At 40.3% G+C, this 19,813-nt stretch overlaps 2 protein-coding genes across 3 annotated transcripts; one reads left to right on the top strand and one right to left on the bottom strand.

The window, feature by feature from the left end:
- On the bottom strand, positions 1 to 15,213 carry LOC134650922 (serine-threonine kinase receptor-associated protein). 2 transcript variants are annotated; one of them, XM_063505874.1, is made up of 9 exons: positions 14,974 to 15,212; positions 11,656 to 11,790; positions 10,564 to 10,722; positions 8,959 to 9,080; positions 7,439 to 7,520; positions 5,496 to 5,663; positions 3,438 to 3,541; positions 1,009 to 1,119; positions 1 to 158 (listed from the first exon to the last, which is right to left on the bottom strand). In XM_063505874.1, the coding sequence occupies exons 1-8, from the start codon at positions 15,086 to 15,088 to the stop codon at positions 1,030 to 1,032; spliced, it is 975 nt and encodes a 324-aa protein (XP_063361944.1). In that variant the 5' UTR covers positions 15,089 to 15,212; the 3' UTR covers positions 1 to 158; positions 1,009 to 1,029. The 2 variants fall into 2 exon arrangements, 1 of the variants encoding a protein (XP_063361944.1); XR_010097074.1 differs by lacking the exon at positions 1 to 158 and having other exon boundaries at positions 1,087 to 1,119; positions 5,122 to 5,663; positions 14,974 to 15,213.
- A 1,235-nt stretch (positions 15,214 to 16,448) lies between these two features.
- Positions 16,449 to 16,898, top strand: LOC134650653 (signal peptidase complex subunit 1). Its single transcript, XM_063505585.1, has one exon. The coding sequence runs from the start codon at positions 16,569 to 16,571 to the stop codon at positions 16,848 to 16,850; it is 282 nt and encodes a 93-aa protein (XP_063361655.1). The 5' UTR covers positions 16,449 to 16,568; the 3' UTR covers positions 16,851 to 16,898.
- Positions 16,899 to 19,813: the final 2,915 nt, after the last annotated feature.

Below are 19,813 nucleotides of genomic sequence, written 5' to 3'. Positions count from 1 at the left end.
AATACAATTTGACGAACGTTTAAACGGAGACAGACGGTTTGGTGCAACGGACCCTAAAGCCAGCCCCCTCGAAACGTAACGGTAACGCTTGCCTGTGACAACGCCGAGCGATAACACCAGGCACAATTTTGTTTGCACTCTCACTGCCTCTCAAAATCCTGTAAACAAAAACGAATGTTAGTTGAAAGAATTTCGTGGACTGCCCGTAATAGGCTGGATGATAAGTTTTTATTAATGGTATCAATCGATCAGGTTTGTTTTGAGGATCAAATCTCTATATGCGACCCTTTGCATTAATCTTTTGGACGCCAATGACCGATATATCCGCACCGTAGGTTCAACGCCAAAGACCTACGTGCATATACATAAAGTTCAACTTCAGTTTTGAAACTTCAATGATGTGGCGTCTGAGTGACAGCTTTTGTGTTTGACACGGCGTGGAAAAGGTTAAAGCAACATTGAGTTATTGTTACTATAGAGAAGCCATACCAATACAATGAAATTGTCGCAATAACCTACAGGTTATTGCGACAATGGTACACCACGTGACCAAAACGTCATAAGGGCCATAAAATTCGTGGCGCTTACGCGTTTAGGTCGCGAGATTCACGTTCCGCTTCTATGGTTTGTTGTCAAAACAACATCAACTCATGGCGCAAATTCTGTTTCTCTGTGCTGGTTCTATACGTTAGTAGTAATAGTTCAATGTAATGCAATACAATAATTAGAAATGATAGTCAGTCTGACAATCGTACTCTACTCACGATACGCTCCTAACAAAACGGCAAGGAATCGTGACGTCACTATTTCGAAGAAGCCGTCATACAGGTGACGTTATTGGATCTATAAGTGGAAACCTTCTGTTAGGGTCAGTAGCACCAAACCGTCTGTCGCAGTTAAAGCGTTCGGTAAGTTTTATTGTACGGGAAGTTTCATCTCTGCCGCGTGACGTTGATCAGTCTGTTAACTATGGTTGGTGCAACTGGCCCTGAATCTATGGTCGGTTACCTGCAGACATGTGTCCGTGTGTCAGTTGGCGGCGACCTCCTTGAAGCCGTTGGTGATGGGCGCGGTCTCGTTGCTGCGCCGCCACAGCCCGTACACGCGCCCGGGCACGCCCTATAAACAAACATACATGTATTTTAATATAATAAGTATAATAACATTCCAAGTCCATGGACATAGAGAAAAAAATACATAGAGTGCTCACTCCATACATCAGTTTTAGTACCAAAAAGACTATTAGCATCTAGCATCGAGTAGCGGAACTATCAGTACTGCTACTTGACAATAGATGTCGCCACCGACCGGAAAGTCTTATGCTGTTGAGATAAGACTTTCCGGTCGGTGCTACACCTATTTTCAAGTAGCGGTACTGATAGTTCCGCTACTCGATGCTAGATGTAGACACTGAAATTAATAGTCTGAACTGATGTATGGAGTGAGCACTTTATGTATTTGTTTCTCTATGTCCATGGATTGCGGGAGTCTCTTAACTATTACAACTAAAAGTAAAGGGCAAAGATAAACGCTTTCTTTTAGCCCCCTGTTAAACCCCTGTCGAGTTTTTTATTGAATTATATAGGAGACAAACGGATGGACAACTTCAACATCAGAGGGTTGTAAGTGCGTTGCCGGAATTTAAGATGGAATTACACTCTTTTCTTAAGTTTGGAGGTTATATCGGTCCGAATATGCGGCAGGCGACAGTCCATTCCAGAGTGTATCTGTGTGAGGCAGGAAGTTTCTAGAAAAATGCACAGTTGAAAACTGCCAATTATCTACGTGGTGATATTAATGTTGTCGCGTCGAGCGACGGCGTAAACGTAAAGAATGGCGGCAGGGATTAATCCAAGAACAATTGGTTACTTTCCTACTAGTCGAATCAGCTTCTTTTTAGGGTTCCGTAGCCAAATGGCAAAAAACGGAACCCTTATAGATTCGTCATGTCTGTCTGTCCGTCTGTCTGTCCGTCTGTCTGTCCGTCCGTATGTCACAGCCACTTTTCTCCGAAACTATAAGAACTATACTGTTGAAACTTGGTAAGTAGATGTATTCTGTGAACCGCATTAAGATTTTCATACAAAAATAGAAAAAAAACAATTAATTTTTGGGGTTCCCCATACTTCGAACTGAAACTCTAAATTTTTTTTTTCATCAAACCCATACGTGTGGGGTATCTATGGATAGGTCTTCAAAAATGATATTGAGGTTCCTAATATCATTTTTTTCTAAACTGAATAGTTTGCGCGAGAGACACTTCCAAAGTGGTAAAATGTGTGTCCCCCCCCCCCCTAACTTCTAAAATAAGAGAATGATAAAACTAAAAAAAATATATGATGTACATTACCATGTAAACTTCCACCGAAAATTGGTTTGAACGAGATCTAGCAAGTAGTTTTTTTTTTAATACGTCATAAATCGCCTAAATACGGAACCCTTCATGGGCGAGTCCGACTCGCACTTGGCCGCTTTTTTTATTTTAGAACTGTCAAAACGATTTTCTAATTTCCATCTATCTATCTATCTATCTATCTAATACCTTTAAACGAGCAATTCTTGTTTATTTATTTATTTATTTATATATTTATTTTTATATATATTTCGGGGATCTCGGAAACAGCTCTAACGATTTCGATGAAATTTGCTATATGGGGGTTCTCGGGGGCGAAAAATCGATCTAGCTAGGTCTTATCTCTGGGAAAACACGCATTTCCGAGTTATTCTATGTTTTCCGAGCGAAGCTCGGTCACCCAGATATTAGAATTTATGTGAAAACGTGTGTAGTGACGTCACGGTCAACTCACCTACTTTTTATGTTTCAATCCAATTAATTAAATACAGATAGTATTTAAAAATAACTGCTATCTATATTTTTCTAATAATTATCTGGTGCTTTATTTCGTGCACGGTGTGAAATAATTTATTTAAAGTAGAGGAAAGTATCCAATTACTCGGAGCACTCCCCGTTATACATGCGATAGCAAATGCAGAGCGAGGCTACGTCTCTACTCAGCGCCTAGGATAGGATAGTTGATAAAGAGGGTACTGCGCCACTAAGTTATGACATAGAGAAATATAATAAGACAAGAGTGCTTACTCCATACATCAGTTCAGACTATTAATTTCAGTGTCTACATCTAGCATCGAGTAGCGGAACTATCAGTAATGCTACTTGACAATAGATGTAGCACCGACCGGAAAGTCTTATCTCAACAGCATAAGACTTTCCGGTCGGTGCTACATCTATTGTCAAGTAGCAGTACTGATAGTTCCGCTACTCGATGCTAGATGCTAATAGTCTTTTTGGTACTAAAACTGATGTATGGAGTGAGCACTCTATGTATTTTTTTCTCTATGGTTATGATAATGAGGTGACTTTCAGCTTTGACAAGAACAATATCAGATAAATAATGAAGTATGCCTGATTGTCGTACCTGCCACAGTCGCACGGTGCCGTCCTCGGATCCGGTGGCGTACAACTCGCCGTCTGGCGACCACCGCACGCAGTGCACCGGACCGAAATGTCCTTTGTTGCATTCTGAAACACCAGTCAAAAATACATTGATAAAAGTAGTCATTTCATCATTCGAAATTAACTATGAATAACTTTTCCGTAAAGACGACATTCTAAAGGCCAGAGCACACCGGCTGCGGGTGCGTGTGCGCTGAAATGTTTGAACCGCGCACGCACACGTCACACAAGCGGCGTGTCGTCTCTCGTAAGGATCTATACAGGTTGGAACATTTCTAGAGACTGAGCTGAAGGGATAGTGTTATCTAAGTGATCGACAATAGAGTTATTATAATCGTAAAGCTGGATTAAAAAGTAAAACAAAATCATTAAAATGAAATATTTTTATATCAGTGACAACCCTACAAAGTTATTTACATTTTAAATTGACACTTATCATGTCATGTCATTCGATAGGATCGTGCTAGGGTTGAAACATACAGATTTTTGCACTAATGTTTAACAAACTGTATCTCAAAAACGGTTAGAAACATTAAGTGAAAAATAAAGTACGTAGCCTAAACAATTCCCCGTTTGCGTAAAAGTCCTTCGTTCTGTTCCACCCGATATATTACAACGCGCACGTGCACGTCTACGTACACGCACCCGGTGTGCACAGGCCTTTTAATTTGAGTAGGACACGTTGGTACCTGTTGATATATACTACAGTACCTAACTCGGTGCCGGTGTTGTAGTCGAACTTGTAGACCTTGAGGTCCTCGCCGCCGCACACGAAGGTGGCCCGCGAGGGGGCCAGCGAGGCGGAGTAGCACTTGGTCGGGACGGTCACTTCGCGCATCTTGCGCATCGTGTCCGTTGAGTAGGACACGTTGGTACCTGTTGGTATATACTACAGTACCTAGCTCGGTGCCGGTGTTGTAGTCGAACTTGTAGACCTTGAGGTCCTCGCCGCCGCACACGAAGGTGGCCCGCGAGGGGGCCAGCGAGGCGGAGTAGCACTTGGTCGGGACGGCCACTTCGCGCACCTTGCGCATCGTGTCCGTTGAGTAGGACACGTTGGTACCTGTTGGTATATACTACAGTACCTAGCTCGGTGCCGGTGTTGTAGTCGAACTTGTAGACCTTGAGGTCCTCGCCGCCGCACACGAAGGTGGCCCGCGAGGGGGCCAGCGAGGCGGAGTAGCACTTGGTCGGGACGGCCACTTCGCGCACCTTGCGCATCGTGTCCGTTGAGTAGGACACGTTGGTACCTGTTGGTATATACTACAGTACCTAGCTCGGTGCCGGTGTTGTAGTCGAACTTGTAGACCTTGAGGTCCTCGCCGCCGCACACGAAGGTGGCCCGCGAGGGGGCCAGCGAGGCGGAGTAGCACTTGGTCGGGACGGCCACTTCGCGCACCTTGCGCATCGTGTCCGTTGAGTAGAACACGTTGGTACCTGTTGGTATATACTACAGTACCTAGCTCGGTGCCGGTGTTGTAGTCGAACTTGTAGACCTTGAGGTCCTCGCCGCCGCACACGAAGTTGGCCCGCGAGGGGGCCAGCGAGGCGGAGTAGCACTTGGTCGGGACGGCCACTTCGCGCATCTTGCGCATCGTGTCCGTTGGGTAGGACACGTTGGTACCTGTTGGTATATACTACAGTACCTAGCTCGGTGCCCGTGTTGTAGTCGAACTTGTAGACCTTGAGGTCCTCGCCGCCGCACACGAAGGTGGCCCGCGAGGGGGCCAGCGAGGCGGAGTAGCACTTGGTCGGGACGGCCACTTCGCGCATCTTGCGCATCGTGTCCGTTGAGTAGGACACGTTGGTACCTGTTGGTATATACTACAGTACCTAGCTCGGTGCCGGTGTTGTAGTCGAACTTGTAGACCTTGAGGTCCTCGCCGCCGCACACGAAGGTGGCCCGCGAGGGGGCCAGCGAGGCGGAGTAGCACTTGGTCGGGACGGCCACTTCGCGCATCTTGCGCATCGTGTCCGTTGAGTAGGACACGTTGGTACCTGTTGGTATATACTACAGTACCTAGCTCGGTGCCGGTGTTGTAGTCGAACTTGTAGACCTTGAGGTCCTCGCCGCCGCACACGAAGGTGGCCCGCGAGGGGGCCAGCGAGGCGGAGTAGCACTTGGTCGGGACGGCCACTTCGCGCATCTTGCGCATCGTGTCCGTTGAGTAGAATGACACGTTGGTACCTGTAGAACACAATATATAGTAGATTATCATATACATTCGTTAGCAGAGCCCGGAATTTTCGCGGCAAAACAAAAGACTGTCGCAATTTTGCTAGAGTTAGAAACCTTTTTTTGTCGATATCGATAGTTGTGTTGTCTAATAGCAGAAAAACGGTCCACCGAATAAATATGAATCATTAGAATATATACAGGGTGCCCAGTAATTAGTGGATAACCTTCTAACCACCGACAGAGCACCTTAGGCTGGTCCAGAAAATGCACTTATAGGTCTAGTAAAAGTTTCGTGGTTTTCGAGATTATCGAACTTTTCTGTCTTTTTTAATGGCTAGCTCCATACTTCACTTTAATCACAATCTAGGCCATATCTTTGTCTGTAAAGATGTAATTAGCGTGTGGTTAGAAGGTTATCCACTAATTACTGGGCACCCTGTATAAGTCTAAAGTAAGGACACTATGCACGAAGAATATCGTTCATTGACCCGTCATTTCCTATATCTATCGGACGCGCATAATCCGGCCGATTATGCCGGCAGTTAAGACGAAACAGGAGCTGAGATTTAAATATTTTAAGTAAATATACCCGTCTCGCTAACGGAGGCGGCTCCCAAAACTAGTGCGATAAGGACAAGGCGAAAAATCCTGCGTAAAAATCTCAAAAATCGAGGTTTCGTACTCGACTGTTTCCTCCTCCAAAACTTAACCAATCGTAACCAAATTTGGAAATCTAAATGATTATGAAATTATCTGTGTCGGACCGTTTTGCTTTTTTGGCTAATTGATATCAGTTTTGAATACCACGCCTCTCATTGCGGCATAGTCAATTAGGCCATTTTGGCCATTTTTGAAAGGCTCTAGCGCCTTAAAAAAAAAAAAAAAAAACAAAAAAAGCAAAACGGTCCGACACAGATATTGACAATATTAATCTGTGTTGAAAAAATCATTGCTCTAGCTTCAAAACCCACGGAGGAAACAGTCGAGGACGTTTGTATGGAGAAATGACCACTCCTGTTGCCTCTTAATGCCACTGTGTAGCATATAACAAGCCTGTTAAAAGTAAAAACGGTTCATACAATGTTTACAAAGATCATATCAAAAAATACGTTTGGCCTCGTTGACAGCTCAGTTGATAATCTAATCAAAAACGGGTTAGGTTGTATAATCCGTCGTGTGAAACCCTGCACAAGTTCACGGATTTAGACGAATTTAACCTCGCAAGACATAGCACTTTTTTTTAATAAAACGATTAAAACGGATTATATCGCGTATATTGAATTTGGTCTACATCCCTCATACAAACTACCCTCATACAAAATCAATGAACTATACATTTTAAGGCTAGTATATAATACATGCAAAATTGGTCCATAAGGCTAGTTCTACAATTACAAATATTTTCAAGTAAAGATAAAGATACGCGATAAAGATAATTTTATACATATTTTTTGTTTTGAATCTAGTTGTGTTAATACTACTCGGGAACGGAAGCCCTATTCGGACCTTAAAATTCCAACTTGATTTTTAAGTTTCCATACCTGAAGAATGAATATATCTGAATTTACTACTACTAGATGTGAAATTAACCGATTCGGTGCGAATGGCACGACAAGCGTGTTATCATAGTTTTTATCGTGTGGCGTATGACACGATAGGCGTGCCATCATATTGTACGTGGCACGTCTGTCGTGTCATGAAATAATTGTTCGCCGCCACAGCCAAAAGTTTTCTAAAATGGAACACGCAATGAAACGGTTAAGAAAAAAAAAACAACAACTCACCGTGTGCTACTGTCAAAATCGCGCCATCCCTTGACAGTTCTAAACTATTTGGAATTGAGGTAAACTCGATTTTGTTCACGTCCTGAAACACAATGATACTCGTTAGCCTAAATATTATTTTACCCTAAAAAAGTATGCACAATAAACTACTGTTCAGTTTTAATTCTCGTTGTAGTAAGTTTAAACAGAGGGGCTACCGCGAAAACCGTTTTTCGCAAATTGCGGGGATCTTTCTCTTTTACTCCAATGAAGGCGTAATTAGAGTGACTGAGAAAAATGCCCGCAATTTGCGAACTTCGATTTTCGCGGTCAATGAAATGACACTCTGATTTTTAGGGTTCCGTACCCAAAGGGTAAAAACGGGACCCTATTACTAAGACTCCGCTGTCCGTCCGTCCGTCCGTCTGTCACCAGGCTGTATCTCACGAACCGTGATAGCTAGACAGTTGAAATTTTCACAGATGATGTATTTCTGTTGCCGCTATAAGAACAAATACTAAAAACAGAATAAAATAAAGATTTAAGTGGGGCTCCCATACAACAAACGTAATTTTTGACCGAAGTTAAGCAACGTCGGGCGGGGTCAGTACTTGGATGGGTGACCGTTTTTTTGCTTGTTTTTTTTGCTTGTTTTGCTCTATTTTTTGTTGATGGTGCGGAACCCTCCGTGCGCGAGTCCGACTCGCACTTGGCCGGTTTTTTATTATAACGTCATAACTAGGGCGGCGTGGTAGGCAAGTTCGCCGTCAGATATAACGGAGCGGTCAAGGTGCTCACAAAGATCTGAACACGCCTCTATTGTCATGGCGTTAGAGTGCGTGTTCAGATATTGTGAACACCTTGGCCGATCCGATATATCTGATGGCGACTGTACCATGCTCTAATAATATTGGTTTATATCATACTTGTTTTAAAGAAATATGAGTAAATTTGAACCGCTGTATTGCCTGAGACAATTATATACTAAATTTTCAACTCTATAACCTGTGTAATAGGGTCGGTAATAAATAAATAAATAATATAATATATAAATCAATATTATAGGACATTATTACACAAATTGACTAAGCCCCACGGTAAGCTCAAGAAAGCCTGTGTTGTGGGTACTCAGACAACGATATATATAATATACAAATACTAAAATACATAGAAAACATCAAACAACCATGACTTAGGAACAAATATCTGTGCTCATCACACAAATAAATGTCCTTGCTGGGATTCGAACCCAGGACCGCGGATTCACAGGCAGGGTGGGTAGTGACCCACTAGGCCAGACCGGTCGTCAAAACCGGTAATGTAAGCCTCATCTGGCCAGACGTCCTATCCCATACGGGCATGGATCAGACGTGGGTTACCGTTCGAGTGCTGAACTTTGAACCCTCTCGCCTGTGTAATAAGAGTCATTCCTCCGCTGGCGAGAGTTGTGGAGGAACACCGCGTGGCGGATACTGCTGGCGTGGGCGCTGAATTGTAAACTCTATGTCTTGTGTGATAGGGTCGGTAATGTATTGTCTCACCTGGCCAGACGTCCTGTCCCACACGCGCATAGTGAGGTCGTCGCTAACGCTCGCGATGCGAGAGTTGTGGAGGAACACCGCGTGGCGGATACTGCTGGCGTGGGCACTAAATTTTTCCACGGCTGAAAATAAATCGTTGTTTAAATTTTTAATACGTACGTTACGCTAGTAGTAAGTTGCGCTAATTATGTTGCCACAAATTTTTGTCCTAATGGATATTCGTCCCAATGCTCAATTTCTTCAGTCATTTGATATAGTGTAACAATTCTAAAACCCATGAATCTTAAATGTTCTTCTCCTAACAATCGTCCTCATTTGAACTGTCAGCTTAGGTATAATAACTTTTGTCCTAAAATCACTAGTCATTTTGTCCTAATGCTGCGAAAAATCCAAGGTCCAAGAAAAATCATAGGGCCCCCACAAATAGTTATTTACGATACAAGTGCGAAAAAGAGGAAATTCGAAACGAGTGGCGAAAAGTTTTAAATCGACACGAGTTGCGAATTACTTATTCGCACGTGTATCGTACAACGTTTTACAGTACATATGGTCGTTTAATATTTGACATTCGCACGAAAAGTGCTATTTTACGCACTAGTGAGGGAGAATAGGACCATATGTACTGTAAAAACTTTCGCAATCCCTATAAGATCTCCAAAGAAGATTGCGTTAGCGCTTGGCAACCAAGTTACTCGCAAAATTCAGCTTTCAGATTCGCAAGTCCACAATTTAACGTGTATATCATAATACCTTTTAGACTGCGATTTAAATTACTAACCACAACGCACCTGTATGCATATACATAGGAATTCTGACTCACATCAGAACCTTGAGGTAACAATACAATACTTAGTAAATACTTGACCATAAACGCATTGCTTTCGGCAAGGACTCTGATTCAATTAGACTTTGTTGTGAAATCAACAAGGAAAACGGTGTTTTCCCTGTATCTGTGTGATCAATATCAACGCAATTATGATGGGAATCTCTCGTAAAGAGAGGAATGATATGCTCTCGGTGTCGGTTACAAGCAATCAATAAATATTGGAAATGGGGAGAGACTTAGGTGTATTTACTACTAGCGACTCGCCCCGGCTTCGCACGGGTTAACAAATTATACACAAACCTTCCTCAGGAATCACTCTATCGATATGTGAAAACCGTATGAAAATCCGTTTAGTAGTTTTTGAGTTTATCGCGAACATACAAACCCACAGACGCGGCGGGGGACTTTGTTTTATAAGGTGTAGTGATTGAAGGCGGGGTAGGTATTTACCATGTATATTTGTATTTGGGAGTTTCCCATATTTGGGCACAATTGCACGTGCCACGGAGTAACTCGCATCACGTGCGAGTCATATTGTGATATACCCACACTCGGTGTCACTTCTCCTACTCGCCTCACTAGGAACTTGATCACGTTTACGACACTTATGGCGATTTAGACGGTGCGAGATCTCGCATGCGAGTTTCATTACATTGCGTCATTTGATCGGTCGGCTGAATTGATGTAACCTCAATGGTCCGCAATGTAACTAAAATCGTATACGAGTTCGCGCGCCGTCTAAATGAGCCCTATATTGTAGTGAGGATGTAACAACTCACGGCCAGCTTCAGGCTTGTTCAGGTCGAACACCCGGATGAGTTTCTCATTACTCGCAGTAAGAAGAAGAGAGTCGTCAGCATTAAAGTTCACGCTCTTCACTATGTGGTCGTGGTCGAACGTGTGAACCACTTCGCCGTAACGCGCGTCCCAGAGTTTCGCTGAAAGAAAAAAATATCGTCAAAACACAATGGTTATAATTATAGTTTGACCAACAATTTTTTTAGTGGAAAAGGGCGGTAAACTAAAAATGTAGGCGCGAAGAGTCAATCTCTCATATTTTTTTTTTATTTCGCACCTTTTGCTACTGAGTCGAGAAATCGGTTTAATTGGTTTATCAGGCCAGGCTTATGAATTAGTAGAGGGAGGGACGCTAAGGGGCTGTTCATAAATTACGTCATCTATTTTTGACGATTTTAGACCCCCCCCCCCCCCCTAAAATCATCCAAAAATTTCTTCATTCCTCCTACGTCATGCTACCATCATCCGATGTCCAGACCTCCCCCAATTTAAAATGACGTAATTTATGAATAGCCCCTAAGACAAAAGTTACGATTTTATAACAAGTCGATTTACAATCTACATCATACATCATCTCCACATCTGTAGAGATGTAGTGCATAATGTGTAGTGACTGTAGTGTAGATGTAGTGTGTAGTGATGTAGTTTTCCGGCGTATTTTCTCGGAAACGTTCGTATTTGTCATGCTGCTTCAGTCAACCTCAGTACTTTTTGTACCGAGACTGACTGAAATAGCAAGACACGGTCGTACATTTCCGTGAAAATGTGATGGAAAATAATCATGCGCTACATATATGTAGGTACTCGTAACATCTCGAATCTCGTTCGGTTTTGCTCTAGTTTCGGCCGAAACGGCACCTTCGGTCGAATCATAATTTTTCACTATCTTACATTTTTCTCTCTCTTGCAGTAGATGTCATACCTGAGAAGTCAGCAGCGCCACTGGCCGCCAAGCTGGCGTTTTGAGTCAGGGCTACGCCCCACACGGCTCCTTTGTACCCCTCGAAGGTGCCGATCCGTTCAACCGTCTCTCTCACTGTCTTACCATCTCTCTCTAGCAGGAAATGTCGTACCTGAGAAGTCAGCAGCGCCACTGGCCGCCAAGCTGGCGTTTTGAGTCAGGGCTACGCCCCACACGGCCCCTTTGTGCCCCTCGAAGGTGCCAATCCAGTCGCCTGTCTCACCTTGCCGCAACATGGGCTTGCCATCTAATGGAATTCATAATTGTAGTCATAGACATGTATTGAGACAGACATTACATTGGTAATTGGCATTTGTATATTCATATCTAGATAAGAGCGAAATAATTTTTGATTTATTTAACTTATGGAGTGTAACTCTTTTAATTCTTCTGAGATTGTTAGGAATGTAAAAATATATTAAACAAAAAAAATATTGTTAGATTAGAAACTAGAGATGCCACGAATATTCGGCAACTATTCGGTATTCGGCCTATTCAGCAACTTTGCCGAATCGTCGACAACATTCGGCCGAATACCGAATATCTCTTACACCTACCTAAAAAGATAAATTACACAGTAAAAATAACCACAGACTACTACGACCTAATTCTAAGACTGTTTTTTGAGCATTTGTACACTAATAATTTTATTTTTACCATGGGTTTGATTTTATTGACTCTGACTACATTCACTAGAGTAACAAAAGGGGCCGAATATTCGGTATTCGGCCAAAACCACTATTCGGGGCATCTCTATTAAAAATTAATAGATATTGACAAAAATATAAATGAAATGTTAGTTATATAGCATAACAGCAGCTTCATAGCACATACTATAGTTTGTCAGAATGTTTCATTGAGATAATATGTCTTTGACTATCACTTCCACATACATTATTTATAGACATTGACTTTGAAATAAGCTGCCCATAAATGGACTGGCATAATTAAGCTTGTCACCAAAGTTATTCATAGCGGTGCTGCAAAACATATTCTGCCAGCTGGACTGGGATACAAAAGGAATTAAAGTATTTGATAAACGCTTAAGTCATTTACGATTCGCGGACGACATAGCAATATTTTCAGAAAATACCAACACTCTACAAATAATGCTAAATGAGCTAAACAAGGAAAGCTGTAAAGTCGGTTTGGAAATGAACCATACAAAAACCAAAATTATGACTAACAGAGCCCCTACAAAAATACACATACAAGGCAAGGAACTCGAATTTGTAGACCACTACATATACTTGGGCAAGAGAATATCCTTTGCCACTGACAGCAACAGCCAGGAGATAGACCGCAGAATCCATATCAGCTGGAGGAAGTATTGGGAGTTTTAAAGAGCTTCTAAAAGGAAACTACAGTCTCAAACATAAGAAAACAATAATGGACACATGCATCTTACCATGCCTTACATGCGTTTCTCAAACTTGGGTGCACACAAACCAGAACAAATTAAAGATAAGAACATGCCAGAGAGCAATGGAAAGGAGCATTCTTAGCATAAAACTTAAGGATAAGGTTAACAGCAAGTACATCCGATCCCAAACAAACATCATAGATGCACTCGAGTTTGTGCTGAAACAGAAGTGGAGATGGGTCGGCCACATAGGAAGATTGACAAATGACAGGTGGACCAACAAAGTCACAAAGTGGCCAGGACCCCATGGCAAAAGGAAGGTGGGAAAACCCATAACAAGATATCCAGGGAGGTCCATGGATATCATAGTCACAGCTGGAGAAAATTGGCTAATCAAGGCTAAAGACCGAGAAAGGTGGAAAGATATGCAGGAGGCCTATACCTGACAGGGGTCCTTAATATAGTAAAATGAACAACAATATTATTAGAAAACTTTTATTATGTAAAACTATTTAAGGAAAAATAAAGGCTTAAATATAAATAAAATATAAATATAATTAAGCTTACTCTATGGTAATGCTGTATCAAGTGCCAAGGGACATAAAAGCACTATGCTTAATTATAATATACAACAAATTAGTTGTAGACTGCAGTTAAAATATAGTACATTACGAAACAAGTGCGAAAAATAGTATTGAATTACCTATCTATTCACACATGTATCATACAACATTTTACAGTACATAATGACTCTTTAAATTTTCGATATAGTTATGTAATGTGCTAATTATCACACTAGTGTGGTAAAGTAGCAGCATAATTATGTACTGTAATATTATTTAATAAAGAAACTCTCTTATCTGAAGGGTGTCTGGAAGATATTGCTTTTTAGCAATAAGATCACCCATTGTTTACCTCTATTTATATTGCTGTATTCTCTGTATTATTTTCTACTACCTAAAATGCTCCAATGTCCCAATTGTCCCTACTCTTTTTTTTGTGTTTATTATACAACACAAGCCTTATTGAGCGTTTGGTGAGACTAGGTTAAGTTGTGTCAAATTATCTCATTATCAGAGATCGGTGGGGGTGAGCTATTTTCCTTATAATATGACATAAGACTTGTCAAATTATAAGGTAAATAGCTCACCCCAGCCGATCTCTGCTCATTATACTTATTCATTATGCCCAGAAAGGCAAATGATTCTTTTTTAATCTGTTATCAATACATACTTATACATGTTCAAGATAGCTGGTTAAAAATTGATTTATAAGTACCAAATTAATTAAAACCAATAAAGGTTTGGTTTTAAAGATACATGTCGGAAATATATCCATATCCAACACTCCAAGAAGTTGATTGGCTCATTAATTTATGAAAACATTTTTTAAATATTCTGGGCATGATCCTGTTCAAAATGTTTATAAATAGTAAACAAATAGGCAAACTCAACTCTATATAAGGAAAGATAATCTTAGATGAAGGTTACTCTATTCCCATCAAAGATCTCTTTATCACAAGCAGATAATAGCAGACAATAATTACATTTAATGTTGCAACAAAACTGTTTCCTTAATGAAAGTAATCCATTTTCTCAGGTATTGAGGTATAAATATTAATGTCAAGATCTTATTGGAGCCTTGGACAAGTACAAGGTGACCCAGAGCAAGTGAAATGTCAACATGTAAAACAGAAAAGCAATTTTATTCGGACAGTGACATACTAAGAGCACAAAGGCCTATAACTTAAAAGTCATGTCAACATCGTGAACAAAAAGCACGGCCCGACGTCAAGGCGAGCGGCTGCGAGACACATACGAGCGGATACTCAAGGCACTTCCTGCAAGCCCGGAAAGAGAAGGCCATCACACACCTAGAATGCATGCCGGCCGAGCGGACCGGTCGACGAAAACAAGGAAAGTGAAGGCCTTTCCAATACATCTTAACCTAACATCTGTCGCGACCAATCCCAAACAAACACAACCCAAACTCATTTGCAGGTCTTCCACCCACGACTAGGCCAAGGCGAAAGGGCACGCAAGTGCAAAGCAGTCGTTAATAACTCACCTTTGCAGGCAGAAATCAGGTAATACCCATCCTTGGTAACGTCACTAAAGTCCAAATGCACCACTGGTCTAGTATGGCCACCACATGTAAGAGGAACTTGCTTAAATGTTGTCATTTTAATTAATTTTGTTTGTTGTACTTTTGGAAAATAAAACTAATATCTTTGTTAACTAAAATTAACCTAATGAGTCTGATCGAACTGAATGTTGACAACCGACTGACGGAAAAGTGCAACGCAGTGTTGCTATATGAGAGGCCATATATGAAAAACAAGTTAGAAAAAAAAAGAAACAAAAAATATAGCTGGTCAACCAAATCTTGTCAGTAAAAAAAGGCGCGAAATTCAATTTTTTTTTCTTTATTTATTTATAGAGGGTTTTTACAAATGCCACCCTCATAGTGGCTCTCTAATAAAACTACAACAATCTAACTTTCACTATTTCTAATTTGTAATATGGCCTTGACCATATTATAAAGAAGCCCAGCCTCTTCGGAGGCTGGACATGCCAGGATGCTATACTATTGACTCTGCCGAGGTCATAGCACCTGACATTGAGCAAACGACGCTGTGCAGCACCTAAAGCATTTTAAAATCAAACACACATATCCATTGCGCCCTGTCCGCTTACTACGCATATGCACAGTCTTGGCTCAGTTATGGTTTGCTATTGTGGGGCCATAGCAGCGACGCCCACGACCTATTTATAATGCAAAAAAAATGCATCCGTATATTGGTAAATATTCCACAGACCGACAGTTGCAAACCCCATTTTCAGGAACTTCAATTATTGACTCTCCCCTCTCTGTATATCCTGGAAATAACTTCATTTGTCAAAAATAATTTACACCTATTTGAATTTAACAAGAGTGCGCGTCGCAAAGATAATCTCATCCTCCCAGAACCAATCTTAGATATTTATAAAAAAGGACCGTACTACCGAGCAATAAATATATATAATAAACTACCTACTGAAATAAAAAACATACAAATAAATCATTTATTTACACAAAAACTCAAGTCCGTTCTATTGCAAAAATCATACTATACCATCGAAGAATTTATGCAGGATGATCTATTATGATAATATTTGTAAACAAAGTTCCTAAACATAGAAAATAATAATATGTAGCAAGTAGCAAGCAAAGTATGTTTAAGTGTACTAAATATTATATTTAGTTAATGTAGTCTTAAGGATAATTGCCATACCCTACCAGGGTGCCATGTGATCTGTTTCTTATTGTAACATCTATTATATTGTACCATGGTTTGCAATAAACGATATACTATACTATACTAAAATTTTCTATGGGACGATATCCCTTCGTGCTTACATTTTTCAAATTTGCCGCCTTTTTCTACTGTCAAGATCTGGTTGACCAAGTATAATAAAAATATACCAAACGAAGAAACAGCCAAAGGACTTCATCGTTTCGGACTCAATGACACCTGTCATTAGGTTGTCTGTTTTGTATCTGTGGATCTGTCGTGGCTAATTGGCTATACTGACGTGTCTGCGACGAATTTGATTTCCAATTTCTTATAAAAAAGACAAAACTAATTGTTTTGAGAAAAAGACTACGAACAATTAACAACCATGGATTTCTTCACATCAATCCCAACTCACATTGACTACGTCGGGCAAGCTAAGGCAGAAAAATTATACAGAGCCATCATAACACTGTTCAGCATCGTTGGATTCGTTTGGGGGTATATTGTTCAGCAGTTCTCTCAATCGGTGTATATCCTGGGAGCCGGTTTCCTGCTTGCTGCCATCTTGACCGTGCCCCCGTGGCCCATGTACCGCCGAAACCCTTTGAACTGGCAGAATCCCAAGAACACGGAAGAAAAACCCGCAGGCAAGAAAGGAAAGAAATGATCTTGGTTTGGTTGTTAACGTATGTTGAAATAAATAGATTTTAAGACTCATAGTTTTCTTTTATTTTTTCATCTTTGGTGGTAGTTGGTAATACAATTTTATTGAACCTAAAGTAAATGCAGATCTTGGTGATATAAAAAACGTAATGACAAATATTCAGATTGAGGGTGAGAACCTAAATTTATACCCTATTGAGTTTTCATTAAACATATTTGCTGTGGCAATAAGCTAATAACTTATAATTATCAACCCCATCCTGTAGTGACTCATGTTAAAAAATTGCTTGTGAAAGTCATTTAACTTAAAGACAGTGGACATGAAACACAAGTTCTGTATGAAAACACACATTGTGAATACTGAAATAATTGATGTACCAAGTTCCAGAAAATATTATTAACTATTTAAATTATACTGTAAAATTGTAAATATGGGTAAAATAATACAAATTACACAAAAGTCACTAGTGAGCAATTTCAATTATTTATTTACTTCTGTAAATATGACGTCACCATAAGCGTTCTGACTCATATATGAGCCGTGGGAGCTGACAGATAAATCATAGGGATTCCATATTTTAACACATTCACTGCCAGAAAATAAACAGCGCACTACCCCAGAAACCGGTCGTCTATAGCTGTGTATAAAACAACCCGCCCAGCGGGTTGTCCGGAATCTGAGCATAGTTCATGTCATGAGCGCCATAGAGTAAAATTATTAAATGCTAAAACATGATATGTACTTAATGTACTGTAATTTTAGTATGTTATTTTAATAATATACTGCTTATTGGGAATAAAGATTTATATTATTACATTTACAATGTAAAATTCCTTCAACAAGTTGATTCAAACATGGATAAATTTGTATACTTTACAGATGTATAGTTTCATGTATTACTATTAACTTTCGAATACAACATTTATAAGTATAACAATTTAACATTATTAATATTCCAAAATTTTTATCTAAATTCGTTTACACCAATCACACAGCAAAACATTTTATTTATAACAACCGCCATGTTTAAGGCTGCGTTTCCATGAGAGATGTGCGATGATGCATAGTGAGCGATGTTTGTTAAGAACCAATAGAATCACTTGATTTACCTATCCTCGCTCAGTGCTGCTCCAGTGGGCAATTCTATTGGTTCCTAACAACCATATCCCTCGCTATGCATCATCGCACATCTCTCATGGAAACGCAGCCTTAAAGTACTCTTATTAATGCGGAAATCGGAAGAATAATAATAATCTGTAAAATACAGAAATAATAATATTAAAAAAAAAAGAATACTAAAGAGACTTGTGATTGCTATTAATAGCAACAACAAAAGTTGTTATGTGAACATACATTAGCAAACATAAATGTATTACCCATAGTCTGTCAAACAATTTTGTCAGTAGAAAATCCAAATTTCTACTGACGGAAATGGCTTGATACAAGTATCACACTCGTGTTTCCTCCAACCTCCAACATCTACATTTCTTTGGATCCCATTTTTATCAGACATACTTCAGTTGTGACTTTCAACAACTTCAGTGAAATAATAGTGAGTCATACTTAAATAAATATCACCTAACATACATTTTATTAAACAAAGTTCAAAAGCAATCCTAAGTCTCGTACGACACGCGCACGCGCGTTACATAAATAGGCGATCCGCCTCGCGGGGAATTTGCCGCGCGAAGCAGCTCGGTCGCGGTGTCGCCCGAGGCAATGCGGCCGAGGCACGTCTACACAGACCGAACTGCTGCGCGCGGCAATTTCCTCGCGAGTCCCTTTAGACGCATAAAACCACAAACGCGAAATACCAATTCCAGGTTTTTTGGTATTTTGCGGACTTCTAAAAAATATTACGCAAAACGCCAACTACGCATAATACCACAAACGCGAAATACCAACCTGACGTGTTGTGGTGTTTGGCGATTTTATTTATTACGCAATATACCAAACACTTACAATACCACAAACGCGAAATACCAACTGGAACTCGTAAAATATAATATTTAAAATCGAAGTATAATACCTTTCATCAACAACAGCCATTCGTTATCTAAAGAGGTTTCATTTTATAAGGACCTACTTGTCTAGATGTCTAGATAATTAAAACTAATGTCTATGATTTGATTGCAAGGAAGATATGTCAGTATATAAACAAACCTTTCAAAAAGATGTGTAAAATGACGGAAGCAGGAAAAGTTGTATTCACTGTGAATCAAAAACCTTTAGACGCATATAACCACAAACGCGAAATACCAATCCCAGGTTTTTTGGTATTTTGCGGACTTCTAAAAAATATTACGCAAAACGCCAACTACGCATAATACCACAAACGCGAAATACCAACCTGACGTGTTGTGGTGTTTGGCGATTTTATTTATTACGCAATATACCAAACACTTACAATACCACAAACGCGAAATACCAACTGGAACTTGTAAAATATAATATTTACAATCGAAGTATAATACCTTTCATCAACAACAGCCATTCGTTATCTAAAGAGGTTTCATTTTATAAGGACCTACTTGTCTATAGTTTTAATACATAAGATTTCGAACCTATGGTTTCCAAAACGGCCGACTTATTTTGAAACTGTAGTCTACAGACGGCAAGGCGGACATGCATCTAGTTGGTATTTCGCGTATCGTGTTAGTTGGCATTTCGCGTACTGTGATAGGTGGTATTCCGCATACATGGTATTTAGCGTGATTTGTGTTTTGCGTAATTTCATGTTGGCGTTATGCGTAGTTGGTGTTTTGCGTAGTTGGTGTTTCGCTTAAGTGGTTTTTTGCGTAGAGTTGGTGATTCGCGTTTGTGGTTTTATGCGTCTAAAGGAATCAAAAGGGTTATTTCGCGTATCGTGTTAGTTGGCATTTCGCGTACTGTGATAGGTGGTATTCCGCATATATGGTATTTAGCGTGATTTGTGTTTTGCGTAATTTCATGTTGGCGTTATGCGT

This window comes from Cydia amplana, chromosome 9 (genome assembly GCF_948474715.1).
Source record: "Cydia amplana chromosome 9, ilCydAmpl1.1, whole genome shotgun sequence".
Classification (NCBI taxonomy): domain Eukaryota; kingdom Metazoa; phylum Arthropoda; class Insecta; order Lepidoptera; family Tortricidae; genus Cydia; species Cydia amplana.
The sequence above is the reverse complement of the archived record's forward strand: the minus strand, read 5'-3'. Positions and strand labels throughout refer to the sequence as shown.

Bases quoted from the DNA above. Each gene is read 5' to 3' on its own strand.
- LOC134650922 (XM_063505874.1), bottom strand. From the start codon at position 15,088: ATGACAACATTTAAGCAAGTTCCTCTTACATGTGGTGGCCATACTAGA. The intron at 10,723-11,655 runs GTACGACATTTC...TTTTTCTTTCAG, and splicing joins TGGCGCTGCTGACTTCTCAG to CGAAACTCTGGGACGCGCGT. The intron at 9,081-10,563 runs GTGAGTTGTTAC...ATTTATTTTCAG, and splicing joins GAACAAGCCTGAAGCTGGCC to CCGTGGAAAAATTTAGTGCC.
- LOC134650653 (XM_063505585.1), top strand. From the start codon at position 16,569: ATGGATTTCTTCACATCAATCCCAACTCACATTGACTACGTCGGGCAA.